Source organism: Trachypithecus francoisi, unplaced genomic scaffold (genome assembly GCF_009764315.1).
Source record: "Trachypithecus francoisi isolate TF-2019V2 unplaced genomic scaffold, Tfra_2.0 Lachesis_group21, whole genome shotgun sequence".
NCBI lineage: Eukaryota > Metazoa > Chordata > Mammalia > Primates > Cercopithecidae > Trachypithecus > Trachypithecus francoisi.
This window is the reverse complement of record NW_022681467.1, coordinates 22954587-22973971: the sequence shown is the minus strand read 5'-3', so window position 1 is coordinate 22973971 and position 19385 is coordinate 22954587. Positions and strand designations below refer to the sequence as shown.

The window sequence follows — 19385 nt, the reverse complement described above, 5'->3', positions numbered from 1 at the left end:
CCCCACCTCTTTCTGTAAGTCCCAGCTTTCTGCTGTTAGGACTTTTTGGGAAATCCATAACTCACCTTCTCTTCTTTTGGTCCAGGCTGCCCTTCAGGCCTCTCATTAAGCTTTCCATTCTCCTTTTGTTTGTTTATTTGAGACAGGGTCTGATTCTGTCACCCAGGATGGAGTACAGTTCCACAGTCATAGTTCACTGCAGCCTCAGTCTCCTCAGTAGCTAGGACTACAGGCGTGAGGCACCATGCCTGGCTAAGTTTTAATTTTTTTTTTTTTTTTTGAGATGGAGTCTCACTGTTGCCCAGGTTGGAGTGCAGTGGCACGATCTCAGCTCACTGCAACCTCCACCTCCCTGGTTCAAGTGATTCTCCTGCTTCAGCCTCCTGAGTAGCTGGGATCACAGGCATGTACCGCCACACCTGGCTTAGTTTTGTATTTTTAGTAGAGACGGGGTTTCACCATGTTGACCAGGCTAGTCTCAAACTCCTGACCTCAAGTGATCCGTCTGCCTCAGCCTCCCAAAGTGCTGGGATTACAGCTGTGAGCTACCTTACCCAGCCAAAAAATAAATGAATAATAAATAATAAAAATAAAGAAAAAAAAACTGGCCAGGCGCAGTGGCTCATGCCTGTAATCCCAGCACTTTGGGAAGCCGAGGCGGGTGGATCACGAGATCAGGAGATCAAGACCATCCTGACTAACATGGTGAAACCCCGCCTCTACTAAAAATACAAAAAATTAGCCAGGCGTGGTGGCGGGCACCTGTAGTCCCAGCTACTCAGGAGGCTGAGGCAGGAGAATGGTGTGAACCCAGGAGGTGGAGCTTGCAGTGAGCTGAGATCACGCCATTGCACTCCAGCCTGGGCAACAGAGCGAGACTCCGTCTCAAAAAAAAAAAATTAGCTAGGCATAGTGGCTTGTGCCTGTAGTCCTAGCTCCTAGGGAGGCTGGGGTGGGTGGGAGGATCACTTGAGCCCAGGAGCATGAGGCTGCAATGAGCTGTGACTGCACCACTGCATTACAGCTTGGGTAACAAACTTTGTTTTGAAATAAAGGAAGAAAAAGAAAGAAAGAAGGAAAGAAGGAAGGAAAGAAAAGGCAGAGATTGCAGTGAGCCGAGATTACGGCACTGTACTCTAACCTGGGTGACAGAGTGAGACTCTGTCTCAAAAAAAAAAAACTTTATTAAGATATATTTCACAAAGCATACAATTCACTATTTAAAGTGTACAATTCACCAATATCCACAACTGTCACCACAGTCCATTTTGGAATATCTTTTTTTTTTTTTTTTGAGACCAAGTCTCACTCTGTTGCCCAGGCTGGAGTGCAGTGGCTCGATCTCAGTTCACTTCAACCTCCGCCTCCCAGGTTCAAGCGATTCTCCTGTCTCAACCTCCCCAGTAGCTGGGATTACAGGCACATGCCACCACGTCTGGCTAAATTTTTGTGTTTTTAGTAGAGATGGGGTTTCGCCATGTTGTCCTGGTTGGTCTCGAACTCCTGGTCTCAAGTGATCCACCCGCCTGGGCCTCCCAAAGTATTGGGATTACAGGCATGAGTTACTGTGCCTGGACAACGTTTTTATCACCTTGGAAAGAAACCCCATACACTTTAGCTATCATCTCCCTATCCCCTCCGCCCCGCCCTCAGCACCCACTAACCTACTTTCTGCCTATAAGTTTATTTCCCTTTTCTGAACATTTTCTATGGATGGAATCATGTGTCTTTTATGGCTGGCTTGTTTCACTTAGTGCCATGTTTTCAAGGTTTACCTGCGATGCAGCATGTATCAGTACTTCATTCATTTTTATGGCCCAGTAGTACTCCATCATATGGCTTTATGACATTTTGTTCATCCATTCCTCAGTTGATGGACATTGAGGTTGTTTCCACCTTTTGGTTATTATGAATAATGCTGCTGTATACGTACATTTATTTGCATGTTTTTGTGTGGCTGTATGTTTTCATTTCTCTGGGGTATATACCTAGGAGTGGAATTGATGGATCATATGGGATCTCTATGTTTAATCATTTGAGGAACTGTCAGAAAGAACATGCACTTACATTTTTTAAAAAATGTTTTTTCCCTTCTTTTCACAGGTATTGAAACATGCAGTTTTAATTAATCAAAAAAGACCAGACAGCCAAGTGCAGTGACTCACACCTGTAATCCCAGCACTTTGGGAGGCTGAGACAGGCGGATCACCTGAGGTCAGGAGTTTCAGACCAGCCTGGCCAACATGGCGAAACCCTGGTCTCTACTAGATATATAAAAATTAGCCAGGTATGGTGGTGAGTGCCTGTAGTCCCAGCTACTCAGGAGGCTGAGGCAGGAGAATCGCTTGAACCCGAGAGGTGGAGGTTGCAGTGAGCTGAGATCGTGTCACTGCATTCCAGCCTGGCTGACAGAGCAAGACTTTGTCTCAAAAAATAATAATGATGATAATCAAAAAAATTATACCTGTTCTTTGAAAAATATTTTAAAATACAGAACATTTTGAAGATAAAAACATTTAATCAACTTTATTTCCACCATTCAAAGAATATCCTTGTAGGATATTTTCACGTGCATATTGTGTTTTTTTAATTTAATTTAATTTTTTATTTTTATTTATTTATTTATTTATTTTTGAGACGGAGTCTCACTTTGTTGCCCAGGCTGTAGTGCAGTGGCGCAATCTCGGCTCACTGCAAGCTCTACCTCCCGGGTTCATGCCATTCTCCTGCCTCAGCCTCCCAAGTAGCTGGGACTACTCAGCTACAGCCACCATGCCTGGCTAATTTTTTGTATTTTTAGTAGAGACGGGATTTCACCATGTTAGCCAGGATGGTCTCGATCTCCTGACCTTGTGATCCGCCAGCCTCGGCCTCCCAAACTGCTGGGATTACAGGCATGAGCCACCGCACCCGGCCATGCATATTGTGTTTAATGGGACTATACTTGGCATAATATTTCGTAGTCCAGGCCGGGCGCGGTGGCTCAAGCCTGTAATCCCAGCACTTTGGGAGGCCGAGACGGGCGGATCACGAGGTCAGGAGATCAAGACCATCCTGGCGGCCGGGCGCGGTGGCTCAAGCCTGTAATCCCAGCACTTTGGGAGGCCGAGACGGGCGGATCACGAAGTCAGAAGATCGAGACCATCCTGGCTAACATGGTGAAACCCCGTCTCTACTAAAAAAAAATACAAAAAACTAGCCGGGCGAGGTGGCAGGCGCCTGTAGTCCCAGCCACTCGGGAGGCTGAGGCAGGAGAATGGTGTAAACCCAGGAGGCGGAGCTTGCAGTGAGCTGAGGTCCGGCCACTGCACTCCAGCCTGGGCGACAGAGCGAAACTCCGTCTCAAAAAAAAAAAAAAAATTTCGTAGTCCATATTGTGAACATCTTTTCATGTTGATAAATAGCTACATCAGTGAATTTCACACTTTTTTTTTTTTTCTTTTTGAGACAGGGTCTCGCTCTGTCACCCAACCTGGAGTGCAGTGGCTCAATTACTGCTCACTGCTTCACTGCTGCCTCAGCCTCCCAGGCTCAAGCAATTTTCCCACCCCAGCCTCCAGGGTAGCTGGGACTACGGGCACCCACCACCATGGCAGGCTAATTTTTGTGTGTTTTTTTCCTTTGCTTTTTTTGAGACAGAGTTTCACTCTTGTCACCCAGGCTAGAGTGCAATGGCGCAATGTCAGCTCACTGCAACCCCTGCCTCATGGGTTCAGTCAATTCTCCTGCCTCAACCTCCCAAGTAGCTAGGATTATAGGAGCCAACTACTACACCTGGCTAATTTTTGTATTTTTAGTAGAGACAGGGTTTCACTATGTTGGCCAGGCTGGTCTCGAACTCCTGACCTCAGGTGATCCACCTACCTGGGCCTCCCAAAGTGCTGGGATTACAGGCGTGAGCTACTGTACCCGGACTAAGTTTTGTATTCTTTTGTAGAGACAGAGTTTCACCATGTTGCCCAGGCTAGTCTCGAACTTCTGAGCTCAAGCGATTCTTCCTCCTTGGCCTCCCAAAGTGCTGAGATTATAGTCAATGAGCCACCGCCCATACTTCTTTTACTGTAGGAACCTTTTGTTCAAAAGTCCATTTGCTATGATCTCAATATGTAGTCTTTCAATAATGAACAATTATTGAGCCCCTACCAAGCAGGCATCCCCACCCGACTGTGAATTCTCCTTAAAGGTTGCAGGTATTGCACAATACAGAGGAATCAACTCCCCTATTGAAGACAATAACTCAATGAACATACATTTCTGTACTTTTATCATCTCCTTAAGAGAGATGCTGAGAAGTGGGATATTAGGGTCAGAGGCCAACTTTGGTCTTGAACCTATGCAAGGTTCTGGGAGCCTGGGAGAAAGGTAAATGATTTAGTCCTTGTCCTTCAGTAGCCCAGTCAACTTGAGGAGATGGGATTCAAGAAAGGGAAAAGGAGATTTCAATACTTAATGCTACTGGGCATGGTGGCTTATGCCTGAAATCCCAGCACTTTTGGAGACTGACGTGGGTGGATCGCTTAAGCCCAGGAGTTCAGGATCAGCCTGGGCAACATGACGAAACCCAGTCTCTCCAAAAAATACAAACATTTGCCAAGTATGGTGGCATGCGCCTATAGTCACAGCTACTCAGGAGGCTGAGGTGGGAGGGTTGCTTGAACTCAGAAGACAGCGGTTGCAGTGAGCCGAGATTGTAACACTGTACTCCAGCCTAGGTGACAGAGAGACTTGGACTCAAAACAAAAACAGAAAACAAACTTAATGCTGTGCCTCCCATCAGTTCCTCCCTAGGAATTCATCTTGTAGATAGCACACAGACACATAAGGGCATACTTATTGCATCATTGTAAAAGCTAATATCCTAAATAGCATTAGGGGTTTGAGTAAATATATATTGTTATGGTACTAATATGGATCCATCTCCAAGTAAGATGAAGAAAGGTATAGAGCAATGGTTTTTATTTTTATTTATTTATTTATTTTTGAGACAGAATCTCACTTTGTCACCCAGGCTGGAGTGCAGTGGCACGATCTTGGCTCACTGCAACCTCCGCCTCCTGGGTTCAAGCGATTCTCCTGCCTCAGACTCCCAAGTAGCTGGGATTACAGGCGCATGCCACCATGCCTGGCTAATTTTTATTTTTAGTAGAGACGGGGTTTCACCATGTTGGCCAGGCTGATCTCAAACTACTGACCTCAGGTGATCCACCTACCTTGGCCTCCCAAAGTACTGGGATTACAGGTGTGAGCCAGCATGCCAGCCTAGAACAGTGTTCATATGCTGTTTGTATATTCTTTAAAATACAGATGGATTTACGCTTGTAAAGATATAGACCTGCAACCACTAGCCCTAAGTGGCCACTGAACTATTAAATTAATTTATTTTTATGTTTAGAGTCAAAGTCTCACTCAGTTGCCCAGGATGGAGTGCAGTGGTGGAATTATGGCTCGCTGCAGACTCAAACTCCTGGGTTCAAGCTAACCTCCAGAGTCACTTGGATTGTTTGTTTGTTTTTGAGACGGAGTCTTGCTCTTTTCACCCAGGCTGGAGTGCAATGGCGCAATCTTGGCTCACTGCAACCCCTACCCCCCAGGTTCAAGCAGTTATCCTGTCTCAGCCTCCCGAGGAGCTGGGATTACAGGTGCGTGCCACCAGGCCCAGCTAATGTTTGTATTTTTAGTAGAGATGGGTTTTCACCATGTCAGCCAGGCTGGTCTCGAGCTCCTGACCTTGTGATCCACCTGCCTCGGCTTCCCCAAGTGCTGGGATTACAGGTGTGAGCCACTGCACCCAGCGAGTTGCTTGGATTATAGGCAGGGGCCACCACACCCAGCTAAGTTTTTAAAAAATGTTTTGTAAAGACAGGGTTTCACCATATTGCTCAGGCTGGTCTTGAATTACTAGCCTCAGGCAATTCCCCTGCATCAGACTCTGGAGTTGCTGGGATTACAGGTGTGAGCCACAGTTCCAGCACTATTGAGCCCTTTAAACATCACAGAAATTGAGATGTGCTGGGGGTGTAAAATGCATATTAGAGTTTGAAGACTTGGTATCCGAAAAAGTATGTAAAATATCTCAATAATTTTATATTGATAACATGTCGAATAATATTTTGAATACATTACATTGAATAAAATATTACAGTAATTTCATGTTTCTTTTTTATTGTTTTAAATGTGGCTAATAGAATATTTTAAATTATGTATGTGGGCCAGGCACAATAGCTCACGCCTGTAATCCCAGCACTTTGGGAGGCTGAGATGGGTGGATCACCTGAGGTCAGGAGTTCGAGACCAGCCTGGCCAACATGGCAAAACCCTGTCTCTACTGAAAATAAAAAATTGGCTGGGAATGGTGGCGGGCACCTGTAATTCCAGCTACTCGGGAGGCTGAGGCAGGAAAATCGCTTGAACCCAGGAGGCGGAGGTTGCAGTGAGCCAAGATCATGCCACTGCCCTCAAGCCTGGGTGACATGGTGAGACTCCATCTCAAACAAACAAACAAACAAACAAACCCAGAACCCCTCTATGGTCTTGCCCACCTGCCCACTCACCGGCCCAGAGGTGACCTGACTGGGATTTCAAGGGATTCAACAGTTAATGCCCACCCTGCATTGTTGCCCTGTATGTTGGCTGGGTGGGGGGATACCTGCTGTGTTTATTTTGAAAATGCAAATCTTGGGGGTTTTATTTCTGGTTTGGGGGCTGGGTAGCCTCACAAGGGTACTTCCCCCTTCCCTCCTGGCACTAAGGGCAGTCACATCCTCACTGGAAGTAGTGGCTGGAGGTCCAGGGCATGACCCCTGACCCAGGGAGGATGAACCGGAAATTCAGTCTTGCAGAGCCCTCTCTGCACAGCACAGGAACTGGGCAAAATGTGGAGAAAAGGAAAGGTCACAGTTCCCACGTTGGCCACCCCTCTCAGGTGGGGCTGGGGTCTTCCCCTCCCCTTCACATGCATTGGCCCACCCAGCCCCCCATCACCAGGCCCTCCCTTTTGCCACCCCAAAAAATTTGGGTCCGGGTGGCTGGGACTTCACGAGAAGGGGCACTCCTGCCTTGCTGAACTGCAGTCCGCTCCCCCACCCCCGCCCCACTGCCCGCCCAGCCAGAGGCCACTTCTAACCTGGAGAGATGGTATGCTATAGGAAAGCTGCTTACTACCCACTGGCTTTTCAGTGCAGCCTTCAGGCCTCTTGTTCCAGGAGGCCTGGAAAATGGGCGGGGCTGGAAGGCATTTAGATAATTGGAAGATGGGCTGGGCCCTGTGGCTCATGCCTGTAATCCCAGCACTTTGGGAGACCTAGACAGGTGGATCACGAGGTCAGGAGTTCGGGACCAGCCTGACCAATCTGGTGAAACCCCGTCTTTACTAAAAATACAAAAATTAGTCAGGTGTGGTGGCGGGCGCCTGTAGTCCCAGGTATTCCGGAGGCTGAGGCAGAAGAATCGCTTGAACCCGGGAGGCGGAGCTTGCAGTGAGCAGAGATCACCGCTTCACTCCAGCCGGGTTGACAGAGCGAGACTCCATCTCAAAAAAAAATAAAAAAGAAACAGAAAAAGAAAAAGATAATTGGAAGAGGCTTAGCTTAAATGAATGACAAATTCAGCCTCTCTGGTCTGGTCATCAAAGAAACACCAATTAAATAATATGGTACCATTGCCACCAAGTTAGCTAAGTCATCAATGGGCGTGATACTTAATTCACTTCTCTGGTTGCTGACACCCTCCTGGACCCCCAGTCGCGGAAATCCATGCCTAGTTCCACCGTTCAGAGCCTCTACTGGGGCTGCCGCGAAAATTGGACCGGTTGGGGTAACATCTAACCTGGGGTCCCCCGAAAGCGCCCGTCAGTTCCGCTTGGGGGCCCCACTGCCCTCCCACCTCCTAAGCTGAGCGCTCCGCCTGCGAATGACGTTTTGCTGCTGCTCAGTGCAGCCACTCGCGGGGGCGGGGAGGCTGCGGGCTCAGAGGCGCCTGGAGCAAGCGAATCCTAGCCCACCGCCTGCCCAACCGCGTGACCTTGAACAAGTTAATGAACTTCACGCCTCAGCGTCCAGGTCTGTAAAATGGGGTATCTAACGCAGACCGCACAGCCCAGCTGGGTTTAGCAAACTTCCGGGAGCCGGTTGGAGCCTCTCCCCGTCCCTAGCGGTGATACCAGGTGACGATATGCCGCAGGGGGTCCTGCGGAGGCCACCCTAGGGCGTTGCTGCTGCCTTTGGGAGTGTGGAGCTCCAAACTATGTCGCAACAGGAGGATTTCGGGAGGCCTGGATCCTCGCGCCAGGGAGATGTGCGAGGGTATGGGATGAATCCTAATTCCTTCGACCCACCCAAAGCCTAGATATCCAGCCTCCGCGCCTCTCGCCCTGAGGGCCCCGCCCTCAATCCCGCCCTCCTCTAACCCGCTACCCCATTGGTGGCGTCCGGCGGCGCGGTCGCTGTTATTTTTCGAATATATAAGGAGGTGGAAGTGGCAGCTGCAACTAGAGGCTTCCCAGGCTGGTGCCTGAGCCCCGCGTCCCTCGCCCCCCGCCCTCCCCGCATCCCTCTCCTCCCTCGCGCCTGGCCCTGTGGCTCTTCCTCCCTTCCTCCCTTCCCCCTTCCACCCCCCACCCCCTCCGCGCCCGCTGCCTCCCTCGGCCCAGCCAGCTGTGCCGGCGTTTGTTGGCTGCCTTGCGCCCGGCCCTCCAGCCAGCTTTCTGCCGGCCCCGCCGCGATGGAGGTGCCCCAGCCGGAGCCTGCGCCAGGCTCGGCTCTCAGTCCAGCATGCGTGCGCGGTGGCGCCCAGCGTCCCGGCCACTTCCCGGGCCTCCTGCTGGGATCTCGTGGCCTCCTGGTGTCTCCGGTGCGCGCGACCGCTTCCTCGCCGGTCACCACCCTCACCCAGACCATGCACGACCTCGCCGGGCTCGGCAGGTAGGACACCCCAAGGAGGCTGGATATAGGGGTGAGAGGCCCGGTCTGGAGTCCTGGGCCTCCTGGAGAACCGGGCATGGTAGTCGAATCCAGGAGGTGGAGTCCCGGGGAGGCATCCTGGGCAGTGGAGAGGTACACCCTTGTCCCTTCATACGGGCCCAGGACATGGGAGGTGAGACCTGGGCTGTGCCCCCCACACCCTCCAGGTGACCTGCTCTCAGTCTACACACGCCTCTCCAAGTCTTTCCCCTCACTCCCTCCTCCCTCATTGTGCCTCCACCATGCTGCCTCCCTAATCTCTGCCCAGATAGCCACCATTTTGCTCCAGGATGGGATTCCCAAGCCTGGAGAGGGAACTTGAGGGTGGCAGAGCTGTGGGGCACTCACACATCCATGCCCCTGCTCCCTCCACCCCAATTCTGCCCCCAGAATTAAGCCAATTAATTAAACACTGATCCTGCTCCCTAAGTGCAAGGGGAGAGCTGGGTTGTTCCAGTAGGAGAACCTGGTCTTGGTCCATCCTTCAGGAAGGATCCTGGAAAGGTGGGGGTCTGACAGTTTAGGGGAAGGCTCTCCGGGGTGTCTCGGCTAGACCACCAACCCCTAGGCTGGTCTCCATCCAGGCCACCTTGCTCACACCCTGGGCTCACCTTCCCCTGCACCTGGGAGGACCTTTCCTAAACCAGTCAACAAAGAGAAGCCCCTTTAGGGCCTCTGTAGAATGAAGCTGCCTTGAGCTGAGAAGAGGGCCAGCCCTCAGGGCCATTGCTTTCCTGGTGTAGTGTTTTGCTCAATTCTTTTCTCAGTGAGGGAGTGGGAACGTGGGCTAGCGAGGCCTTGAACCCCACCTTTCTCCTTTCCCGGGTCCCTGCTCCTTTCCCAGCGAAACCCCAAAGAGTCAGGTAGGGACCCTGCTCTTCCGCAGCCACAGCCGCCTGACGCGCCTATCCCTGTCTCGACGGGCATCTGAATCCTCCCTGTCATCTGAATCCTCCGAATCTTCTGATGCAGGTGAGGCCCAGGGGAGCCTGGGGAGATCTGCCAGTGCCAGGAGAGTTTGTGGGGGCTGCCTGGGCCTCCCGATTTCCCTGCCGATCAAACTAACATCCTCCCCACAATCTGGTGGGCCCAGGAGCCTTTCCCCCACCCTCCACAGAGATGGGAGGAAGACACACCTCATGTGGGGCTCACCACACCCAGTGTGGACTGGCTGAGTGGATGAGAGGGTGGGGCCCTCTACGCTAGATGAGATCTTACCTATGTAAAACCACACACCAAAGTTCCTAAACCACAGCCCTACCTGGGAAGCACCCAGGGCTGAGTTGTTCTTGAGAACATTCTTAGTCTATAACCTCTTCTTTAAAAAATCTGTTGTCTGTTCTAGAACAAATTGTTTGAAATCAGTTCAAGAAAAATGCTTAGTGAGCACTGTGGTTTAAAGACACATATAAAGGAATTTCCGTAGTAAACAGGGAGTGGCGTCCTGTACCATTTGGGAGATGATGTGTTAGCTCTCAGGGTCCATGATTGGGTTTTTGTTTCATTTTCTAATGTGCCAAAGTCCAAACTAGAAACTTTTCTTTTTCTTTTTTTTTCTTATTGGGACATGGTTGGGGAAAGTATACAGAAAGTGCCACTACTTTCTTTTTTTTTTTTTTTTTTTTGAGGCGGAGTCTTGCTCTGTCGCCCGGACTGGAGTGCAGTGGCCGGATCTCAGCTCACTGCAAGCTCCGCCTCCCGGGTTTATGCCATTCTCCTGCCTCAGCCTCCCGAGTAGCTGGGACTACAGGCGCCCGCCACCTCGCCCGGCTAGTTTTTGTATTTTTAGTAGAGACGGGGTTTCACCGTGTTAGCCAGGATGGTCTCGATCTCCTGACCTCGTGATCCGCCCGTCTCGGCCTCCCAAAGTGCTGGGATTACAGGCTTGAGCCACCGCGCCCGGCCAAGTGCCACTACTTTCAAACCAAGGTGCTCTGTCCCCTCAGGTCTCTGCATGGATTCCCCCAGCCCTGTGGACCCCCAGATGGCGGAGCAGACGTGAGTAGAGAAGGGAATGTCTACTACCAAGCAGTCAGCACCTGCCTTTAAGAATCCTAGTTCTAGCATAAACTCACCAGGGAGGTCTGGGAAAACAGGCAGACCATGGGGTGGCTTCAGGATCCCCATGGCCGGGGGGCTCACTGACCTTCTCAGGCCTTGGGATTCTGCTCCCTGTCTCAGAGAAGGATCTGCTCTCATGGGAGCCAACCAAGAGTGGGCTCAGGGCCGGGGATGGTGGGGACAGTGGCCATTGGGAGAGCAGATACTAGACTACAGCCCATGTCTTGCAGGAATACAAGCCCAGCGTATGTCCCATTTTTCTTTTTTTTTTTTTTTTTTTTGAGACGGAGTCTTGCTCTGCCGCCCAGGCTGGAGTGCAGTGGCCGGCTCTCAGCTCACTGCAAGCTCCGCCTCCCGGGTTCACGCCATTCTCCTGTCTCAGCCTCCCGAGTAGCTGGGACTACAGGCGCCCGCCTCATCGCCCGGCTAGTTTTTTGTATTTTTTTAGTAGAGACGGGGTTTCACCGTATTAGCCAGGATGGTCTCGATCTCCTGACCTCGTGATCCGCCCGTCTCAGCCTCCCAAAGTGCTAGGATTACAGGCTTGAGCCACCGCGCCCGGCGCGTATGTCCCATTTTTCTTTCTTGCCTATACCCATTTTTTTTCTGTGAAATATTACAATTTAAAAATATGATTCAGTTAATTCAAAACTTTAACTCACTCTAGGCCAAACAAAACACAGTTGCCTGCAGATTGATTTGGCTCTTGGCCAAGCAGCAGCCTTTGACTTCGATGACACTTGACCCTCTGGCCAGCCCTGGTCTGGGCCCTTTGTGCAAGGGAATGGAGAGAGAGTTGGTGGGCTCTGGCCTGGACAGACACTTTCCCCTTGGCTGTGGGCATGGGTGGTGTCTTCCAGAGCACAGCTGTTCCCGTGCAGTTGTTAAAGCCCAAGCAGCTGGGCAGCTGCCAGCCATTAGTAGGGACAGCTGGGCATCCCTAGCCTGTGCTGGGGACTGTGGCTTTGGGTTTAGGGTAGTGACTTGTCTTACCTCCCATTGCCTTTGATCAGACTAGGCTGGGCTGCAGATTGGTTCACAAACAGGAAATGGGGAGAGGATTGGGTGGGGTCGGGGGACTGCAGGTCGGGGGACTGCAGGTTGGTTTTGGTGCCCTAACCCCAAGGCCCATGTACAAGCCAATGAAATTGGTCATCCCTGATGCCAGGTCGGCTGGGCACAGCAGCCCCCCCGGGGGGGCATCCCCCTCATACTTTATCCCTGAGTGGTTCCCTGCCCCGCACCTGCTTTGACAGTTATACAGAGTTTCTCAGAAAGAAGCTCTGTGTGTGTATGTGTGTGTGTGTGCGTGTGTGTGTGTATAGATGCACAAAAGCTCTGCGTGGCAGGTGGTCTCCTGTAACACAGCTGTGGGCTGGGGCCTCAGAGGGGACATGTGTTGGAATCCCTTGCCTGCTGGCCTCTTCTAAGGCAGAAGGAGGGGGTGGGACAGAGGCTGGTCCTGGAAAATTCCGTAGGAGGGAGGAGAGGATGTGGCCCTGCACATTTGTCACTAGGGGGTCTGCTGTATCAGACTGGAGCTGATTGGGGGAGCCCTAAAGCAGGCCCCAGTCCTGGGAAGACCGGGAGCCAGGCCAGCTCCTCACAGGGGAGAGGAAGCCTCGCCTTGTTGTCCAGGCCCTGTAGACACCCACATTGCTGGGTGCCCCTGGCCTATCACCATAGGATGGATGGATGCCTTTCCTGGCAGCCATATGGCCCGGCTGAGGTGATTTGCATACAGGTGGAAGGCCTGGTGCAGGCTGGCGAGACTGTTGCCTTGGTGATGCCTCCCTGACCCTGTGACCTGCCCCAGCTGTCTCTGTCACTGCCATTCTCTGGGCTTTCTTTCATTCAGGGCAGCCTTTAAAATTCTAGGCTGTCTCTTATCTCCCTCCTCCCCAGTCCCTGGGCCCCCTGATGGTTGGGCGTCCTTCCTACCCAGCCGCTTCCACTGGCTTGAGCCCTGGCCCTTGTCTTTGCCCTTATTCCTCCCTGGACTGGAGACCTGGTGCTGGGAACTGGGGTCTGGGGGCCTGGTGCTGGGCTGGGTGATGGGTGTGAAGGGAGGATAGGTTGCATGGGACCCTTCTCTGTCCTAGGTTTGAACAGGCCATCCAGGCAGCCAGCCGGGTCATTCGAAAGTAAGTGTTCCCGGGCCTCTTCCATCTACCACGGGCTTTCCCCTAGGACGTATAGGGCTCCGGAAGGGCATGCTACATGCTCTCGGTCCCTGCCCTGCCTCTCCCAGCTCTCACCTGTCCCCATTTCCTCCTGTAGAGAGCAGTTTGCCATCAGACGCTTCCAGTCTATGCCGGTGAGTGTCTTTGAGGCCTGACTGAGGCTTAGACATGCTGGCCGGGCATGGGGTAGATAAGCAGGAGGCATCCAGGGATCACCTCCCAGCTGGGTGTCCCAGGCAGGCTATGGGAGATGGGGTTTCAGAGGTAGATAGGTAAGTGGGAGGAGCTGGAGGAGAGGTGGAGAAGGTAGGGCCTGGGGTGGTGCCGGAGTAATGCAGCCTTCATTCCTCTGCCTGCCGCCCTTCCTGGCTCTCTAGGTGAGGCTGCTGGGTCAAAGCCCTGTGCTTCGGAACATCACCAACTTCCAGGCGCCCGATGGCCAGAGGAAGAGCGAGGCGGGCAGTGGAGCTGCCAGCAGCTCTGGGGAAGACAAGGAGAACGTGCGCTTCTGGAAGACTTGGATGGGAGCTCTCCAGGGAGAGGAGGGGCATGCTGGGGTGGTTTCCTGGCATGTGAGGACCCTCCTTTCCCATCTTGGCTGCAGGATGGGTTTGTCTTCAAGATGCCATGGAAGCCCACACATCCCAGCTCCACGCATGCTCTGGCAGAGTGGGCCAGCCGCAGGGAAGCCTTTGCCCAGAGGCCCAGCTCGGCCCCCGACCTGATGGTACATCTAGAGAGCTGACCCCTGGCCGGGGCCTGGGGAGGCAGCCTGAGGGAAGAGGAGGGTGGCCCTGAGCCCCCAGGCACTGGGAACTTTTCCTCAGGATGATGGGGGCGGGAACTGTCCCCACCTCTAAGTCTGTGTCTGCCTGTCATGTGGACAGTGTCTCAGTCCTGAGCGGACGATGGAAGTGGAGGAGCTCAGCCCCGTGGCCCGAGGTCACTTCTCTCTCACCCCTGCAGAGGGGGATACTGAGGAAGATGATGGATTTGTGGATATCCTAGAGAGTGACTTAAAGGTAAACAGCCTTGGCCCGCCAGGCCCCTACCTCCCCATCTCTGGGTTCACCCAAAAGAAGAGAGCTCTGAGCCCCTGTGGCAGGACCGTGACCTCTTTCCAGTGTCAGAAGAAGAATTTGAGGTAACTGAGTAACAGCCTAACCTCTGGCCAATCAGAGAAGAGCAGGTGGCTGGTGCCACAGTGGAGGGGAGGTTGCGGAGGTGGGGGAGCTTCTCACCCCAACCTGGGGTTTGCCAAGGAAACAGGGAAGGCTGTGCTGGCGGATTCCGGGACTGGAGGGGTTTGGCCTATGCCTGTGGGTGTGACCCTATCCTTGCTAATCCGGCCTCAGGATGATGATGCAGTTCCCCCAGGCATGGAGAGTCTCATTAGCGCCCCACTGGTCAAGACCTTGGAAAAGGAAGAGGAACAGGTGGGCCTCTGGGGTGGCCCCCTCCGAATTTGGAGGCATGGGGTCCATCCTACCCTCCAGTGGATTTGAGGGATGGGGTGGGGCCTGGACACTCTGATCCCTAACCTGCTATCTCCACCAGGACCTCGTCATGTACAGCAAGTGCCAGCGGCTCTTCCGCTCTCCATCCATGCCCTGCAGCGTGATCCGGCCCATCCTTAAGAGGCTGGAGCGGCCCCAGGACAGGGACACGCCCGTGCAGAATAAGCGGAGGCGGAGCGTGACCCCTCCTGAGGAGCAGCAGGAGCCTGAGGAACCTGTGAGTGCCTTCCTCCTGGAGCCCACTTTTGCATGCACCTGGGCAGCCACTCCCTTGGCTAAGTTTGTGGCAGAGGGCAGGTGGCAGCCTGGGCATGGCAGAGAAAGGGGGTACCAGCCAGACAGGGCATTGAGGGGCAGCCCCACCCTGACCCTGGCCTCCATCTGACTCACTTTCCAGAAAGTCCGCGTCCTCCGCTCAAAATCACTGTGTCACGATGAGATTGAGAACCTCCTGGACAGTGACCACCGAGAGCTGATTGGAGATTACTCTAAGGTACCTGCAGCAGCGAAGGGCCCCTTGGGGGCTTGACCTCTTACTGACTAGGGGTCCTCTAGCCTAGGGGCTGCTTGGGTTTCTCCCTCTCCCCAGAGCTCCCCTTTTCTTTGTCCTTTGTATCTTTTCATCTTTTGTTCTCATATAGACTCCTCCCTCTGGCCCTCCTTGTCTCCTGACTCCACCTCAAGTCAGTCCAGGCATCTGCTGCATCTCCATCTTATTTCTAAGCTCATACCTAGCTTGGAACCCCGTCATGCCTCACCTTCGGGCTTGGCAGAGGGTAGGGAGCAGAGTGTGGAGTTCATCTCTTCCACTTCCCTTTTTCATTTCCCTTTCCCCTTGGAAGGTTGTTCCCTGGGTGTCAGACCCAAGAGACCCTCTCAGTTGCTATGGGACCCAGAGCTGAATGTGAAGGCCAAAGCAGGTGTGGCCTCTGAGTTTGGGAATGAAACTTCATTCTTTCCAGGCTCCTGGTCTTACCAATTTAACTTTTTCCTCTCTCCCGCATCCCTTCCCTTCCCTTCAGGCCTTCCTCCTACAGACAGTAGACGGAAAGCACCAAGACCTCAAGTACATCTCACCAGAAACGGTAAACAGCGTTGCGCCATTTTCTAGGCACATTTGGGACTGTAGCTCCGTTGTTGACCTTCCCTGGGGACAGGCTGTATGGACTATGCCAGAGGACAGGCTAGGGCCACCTGCTGGCTGCCAGCCTGACCTTCTGGAACCAACCCCCATGACCTCCTACAGATGGTGGCTCTGTTGACGGGCAAGTTCAGCAACATCGTGGATAAGTTTGTGATTGTGGACTGCAGATACCCCTATGAGTATGAAGGCGGGCACATCAAGGTAAGGTGGGGCAATGGGGAGAGGCCCTGAAGATCCCACCTGCTTTAGGTCCTTGCTCTACCAAGAGCAAGAATGGGTGGAGGACGGGTGCCCCCTCTCGTGGGGAGGGTTCCTACCAAGAGAAGGACAGGGACTGCAGGGGGAGGGGCCTGCCTCCTGGGCCCAGGGCTGTGCCTGACCTCTGGCTCCTCTGACAGACTGCGGTGAACTTGCCCCTGGAACGTGACGCCGAGAGCTTCCTGCTGCAGAGCCCCATCACACCCTGTAGCCTGGACAAGAGAGTCATCCTCATTTTCCACTGTGAATTCTCATCTGAGCGTGGGCCCCGCATGTGAGTCCCAGCTCTGCCCAGCCAGCTAGTGTCTGCCCCGGCCTTTCCTGCCCAGGCTTGCAGGTGCCGGCACCATTGCGATGGCCAGGGGTGCAAGTCCAGGTTCTGCTCTGTCCCATCTGATGGCCTAGAGCTGACCTCAGTCCCGCTTCACTGCGCATGGTATCCACCTCCCATCTCCCTCACTGTCCTGCCTATGAAACCTCATGTCCACCCCCCATCCATTGCTGCCACCCTCAGAAAATCTAGTTCCAAGTCTCTAGCAGTGTCTTTCTCAAAATCTAAGGGCCCCATGTCAGTCCCCAGTGACACTGACCCTCCCCATGTTCAGTGCTGTTAGGTCTCCATTGGAACCTCCTCCACTGGCATCCACAGCACCTGGGCCCTCCCTGGCTGAGCTCCTTCTGTCCCTATTCCTGTTCTGCCTGGCCATCTGTTCTCCCACCCCTGCCTCCTTCTGGGTTGCCACTGGACCATCAGACTGCTAGTGACTCCCCAGTCTGGCCTCACCCATGTGGTGGGAATCTGTACCCAGATGCCTCTTACAGAGTCACATCCCTGTGGCCCTCCCATCTTCTCCAGGCATCCCAGCATGTGGCACCCACCTCCACCCGGGCACCAGGCCTGGGCACTGGCTTCAGTCTTGGGTCCTCCTCCTCCCTTCTTCCCACCGCGAATCCTCACTGGGTCTTGTCCAGGAGTGGCCTGAATGGGTCCCTTGAATTTGGCCCACTTGTCTCCTCTCCTGCTTCTCCTTTCCTGGTCCAGGCACAGATATCTCTAACAAAGATGGTGCAACTTCTTTCTAGAAACAGATCTCATCCCCTTGATTTTACCTCCTTCCTTCCACCTCCCCACCCTCTTCTGTAGCCAGACTAATCTAAAAAGTGTTCTTTTGGTTACATTCCTGTGCTCAAAGCCTTCTGTGGCTCCCCAAGGCCCTCAAAGGAGGGGACGTGGGGAATAGGTCCCATGATGTACAAGCCACTGCATGTCCCGTTCTGACCACACCCTGCCCATGATGCCTCAGGTGCCGTTTCATCAGGGAACGAGACCGTGCTGTTAACGACTACCCCAGCCTCTACTACCCTGAGATGTATATCCTGAAAGGCGGCTACAAGGAGTTCTTCCCTCAGCACCCGGTAGCGTGGGTGGGGAAGGCCACAGTCTTCGTGTGAGGGTTGGCTTGGCCAGGCTGGAGCCATGGGAGGGGGATGGGAGGGTTAGGTCCCTGTCAAACTTACCCATTCCACTGCATTGAACCCTCCTATCCTGCCCTAGAACTTCTGTGAACCCCAGGACTACCGGCCCATGAACCACGAGGCCTTCAAGGATGAGCTGAAGACCTTCCGCCTCAAGACTCGCAGCTGGGCTGGGGAGCGGAGCCGGCGGGAGCTCTGTAGCCGGCTGCAGGACCAGTGAGGGCCTGCATCAGTCCTGCTACCTCCCTTGCCTTTCCAGGCCTGAAGCCAGCTGCCCTATGGGCCTGCTGGGCTGAGGGCCTGCTGGAGGCCTCAGGTGCTGTCCATGGGAAGGATGGTGTGGGTGTCCTGCCTGTCTGCCCCCGCCCCGATTCCCCTGTGTCATCCCATCATTTTCCATATCCTGGTGCCCCCTACCCCTGGAAGAGCCCAGTCTGTTGAGTTAGTTAAGTTGGGTTAATACCAGCTTAAAGGCAGTATTTTGTGTCCTCAAGGAGCTTCTTGTTTCCTTGTTAGGGTTAACCCCTCATCGTCCTGTGTCCTGAAAAGCTCCTTTATGTGTGTGTCAGCGGAGGCTGGGGGAGAGCCATGGTCCCGGAGGATGGGTCAGAGCTAAACTCCTTCCTGGCCTGGGAGTCAGCTCTCTGCCCTTACTTCCTGGGCCAGGACTGCCCCTAACCTCTGTAGGAACCATGGTATGTCTGCCATGTTGCCCCTTTCTCTTTTCCTCTTTTTCCTGTCCCACCATACAAGCACCTCCAGCCTGAACAGAAGCTCTTACTCTTTCCTATTTCAGTGTTACCTGTGTGCTTGGTCTGTTTGACTTTATACCCATCTCAGGACATTTCCGTAGACTATTTAGGTTCCCCTGTCAAATATCAGTTACCCACTCAGTCCCAGTTTTGTTGCCCCAGAAAGGGATGTTATTATCCTTGGGGGCTCCCAGGGCAAGGGCTAAGGCCTGAATCGTGAGCCTGCTGGAAGCCCAGCCCCTACTGCTGTGAACCCTGGGGCCTGACTGGTCAGAACTTGCTGCTGTCTTGTTGCGGATGGATGGAAGGTTGGATGGATGGGTGGATGGCCGTAGATGGCCGTGGATGCACAGTGCCTTGCACACCCAAATCAGGTGGAAGCGTTTTGGTGAGCATGACAGCCTGCAGCAGGAATATATGTGTGTCTATTTGTGTGGACAGAAATCTTTACACTTAGGGTTTGGATCTATTCAAGAGGAAATATTCAAGTCACAGAAGCAGCTAAACCAAGGACTCAGCACCCTCTGGATTCTGAATCTCAAGATGGGGGCAGGGCTGTGCTTGAAGGCCCTGCTGAGTCATCTGTTAGGGCTTTGGTTCAATAAAGCACTGAGCAAGTTGAGAAACCAGCATTGTGTCCTGTGGCGCCCTGGGCAAGACCCTAGCACCCCACCGATGGCAGGATTGGGGTAGGGGCAGGTCAGCAGAGGCTGGAAGAGTTGCTGGAGAGGTGCCCTCACACTCTTGTCCCCTCTTCTCCCAATGTCTTCCATCTCTCGGGTGATAACTCCTACCAGGACTTTGGGTTCAATCCCTCCTTCCCCTCACCTGGCCTCCCAAGCACTTCTAGGCTTGCCCTTCCTAAACTTGGCACCGAAAGGCAAGAGGGACCTCATCACTCAAGGATCATTAATGGCTCCCCATTGTCCTCAGGGTAAACAAAGAACTCCTGGCAGCCAGGCGTAGTGACTCACGCCTGTAATCCCAGCACTTTGGGAGGCTGAGGTGGGCGGATCACAAAGTCAGGAGTTCGAGAC

The 19385-nt window shown here is 53.2% G+C and overlaps 1 protein-coding gene across 3 annotated transcripts; it reads left to right on the top strand.

The window, feature by feature from the left end:
* Positions 1–7907: 7907 nt before the first annotated feature.
* Positions 7908–18977, top strand: CDC25B (cell division cycle 25B). 3 transcript variants are annotated; one of them, XM_033185775.1, is made up of 17 exons: positions 7908–8057; positions 8179–8918; positions 9802–9929; positions 10904–10955; positions 13121–13162; positions 13299–13335; positions 13579–13701; positions 13806–13928; positions 14089–14223; positions 14557–14637; positions 14759–14935; positions 15116–15211; positions 15741–15803; positions 15965–16063; positions 16261–16394; positions 17425–17536; positions 17676–18977. In XM_033185775.1, exons 2-17 carry the CDS (start codon positions 8719–8721, stop codon positions 17814–17816), a joined length of 1743 nt encoding a protein of 580 aa, XP_033041666.1. In that variant the 5' UTR covers positions 7908–8057; positions 8179–8718; the 3' UTR covers positions 17817–18977. The 3 variants fall into 3 exon arrangements, with proteins under 3 accessions (XP_033041666.1, XP_033041667.1, XP_033041665.1); XM_033185776.1 differs by having other exon boundaries at positions 7912–8918; positions 9844–9929; XM_033185774.1 differs by having other exon boundaries at positions 7912–8918.
* The last annotated feature ends 408 nt before the right edge of the window (positions 18978–19385 follow it).

Coding starts and splice junctions, on each gene's coding strand:
- CDC25B (XM_033185775.1), top strand. CDS start 8,719: ATGGAGGTGCCCCAGCCGGAGCCTGCGCCAGGCTCGGCTCTCAGTCCA. Junction 13,336..13,578: donor GACGCTTCCAGTCTATGCCG/GTGAGTGTCTTT, acceptor CTGGCTCTCTAG/GTGAGGCTGCTGGGTCAAAG. Junction 14,638..14,758: donor TGGAAAAGGAAGAGGAACAG/GTGGGCCTCTGG, acceptor TATCTCCACCAG/GACCTCGTCATGTACAGCAA.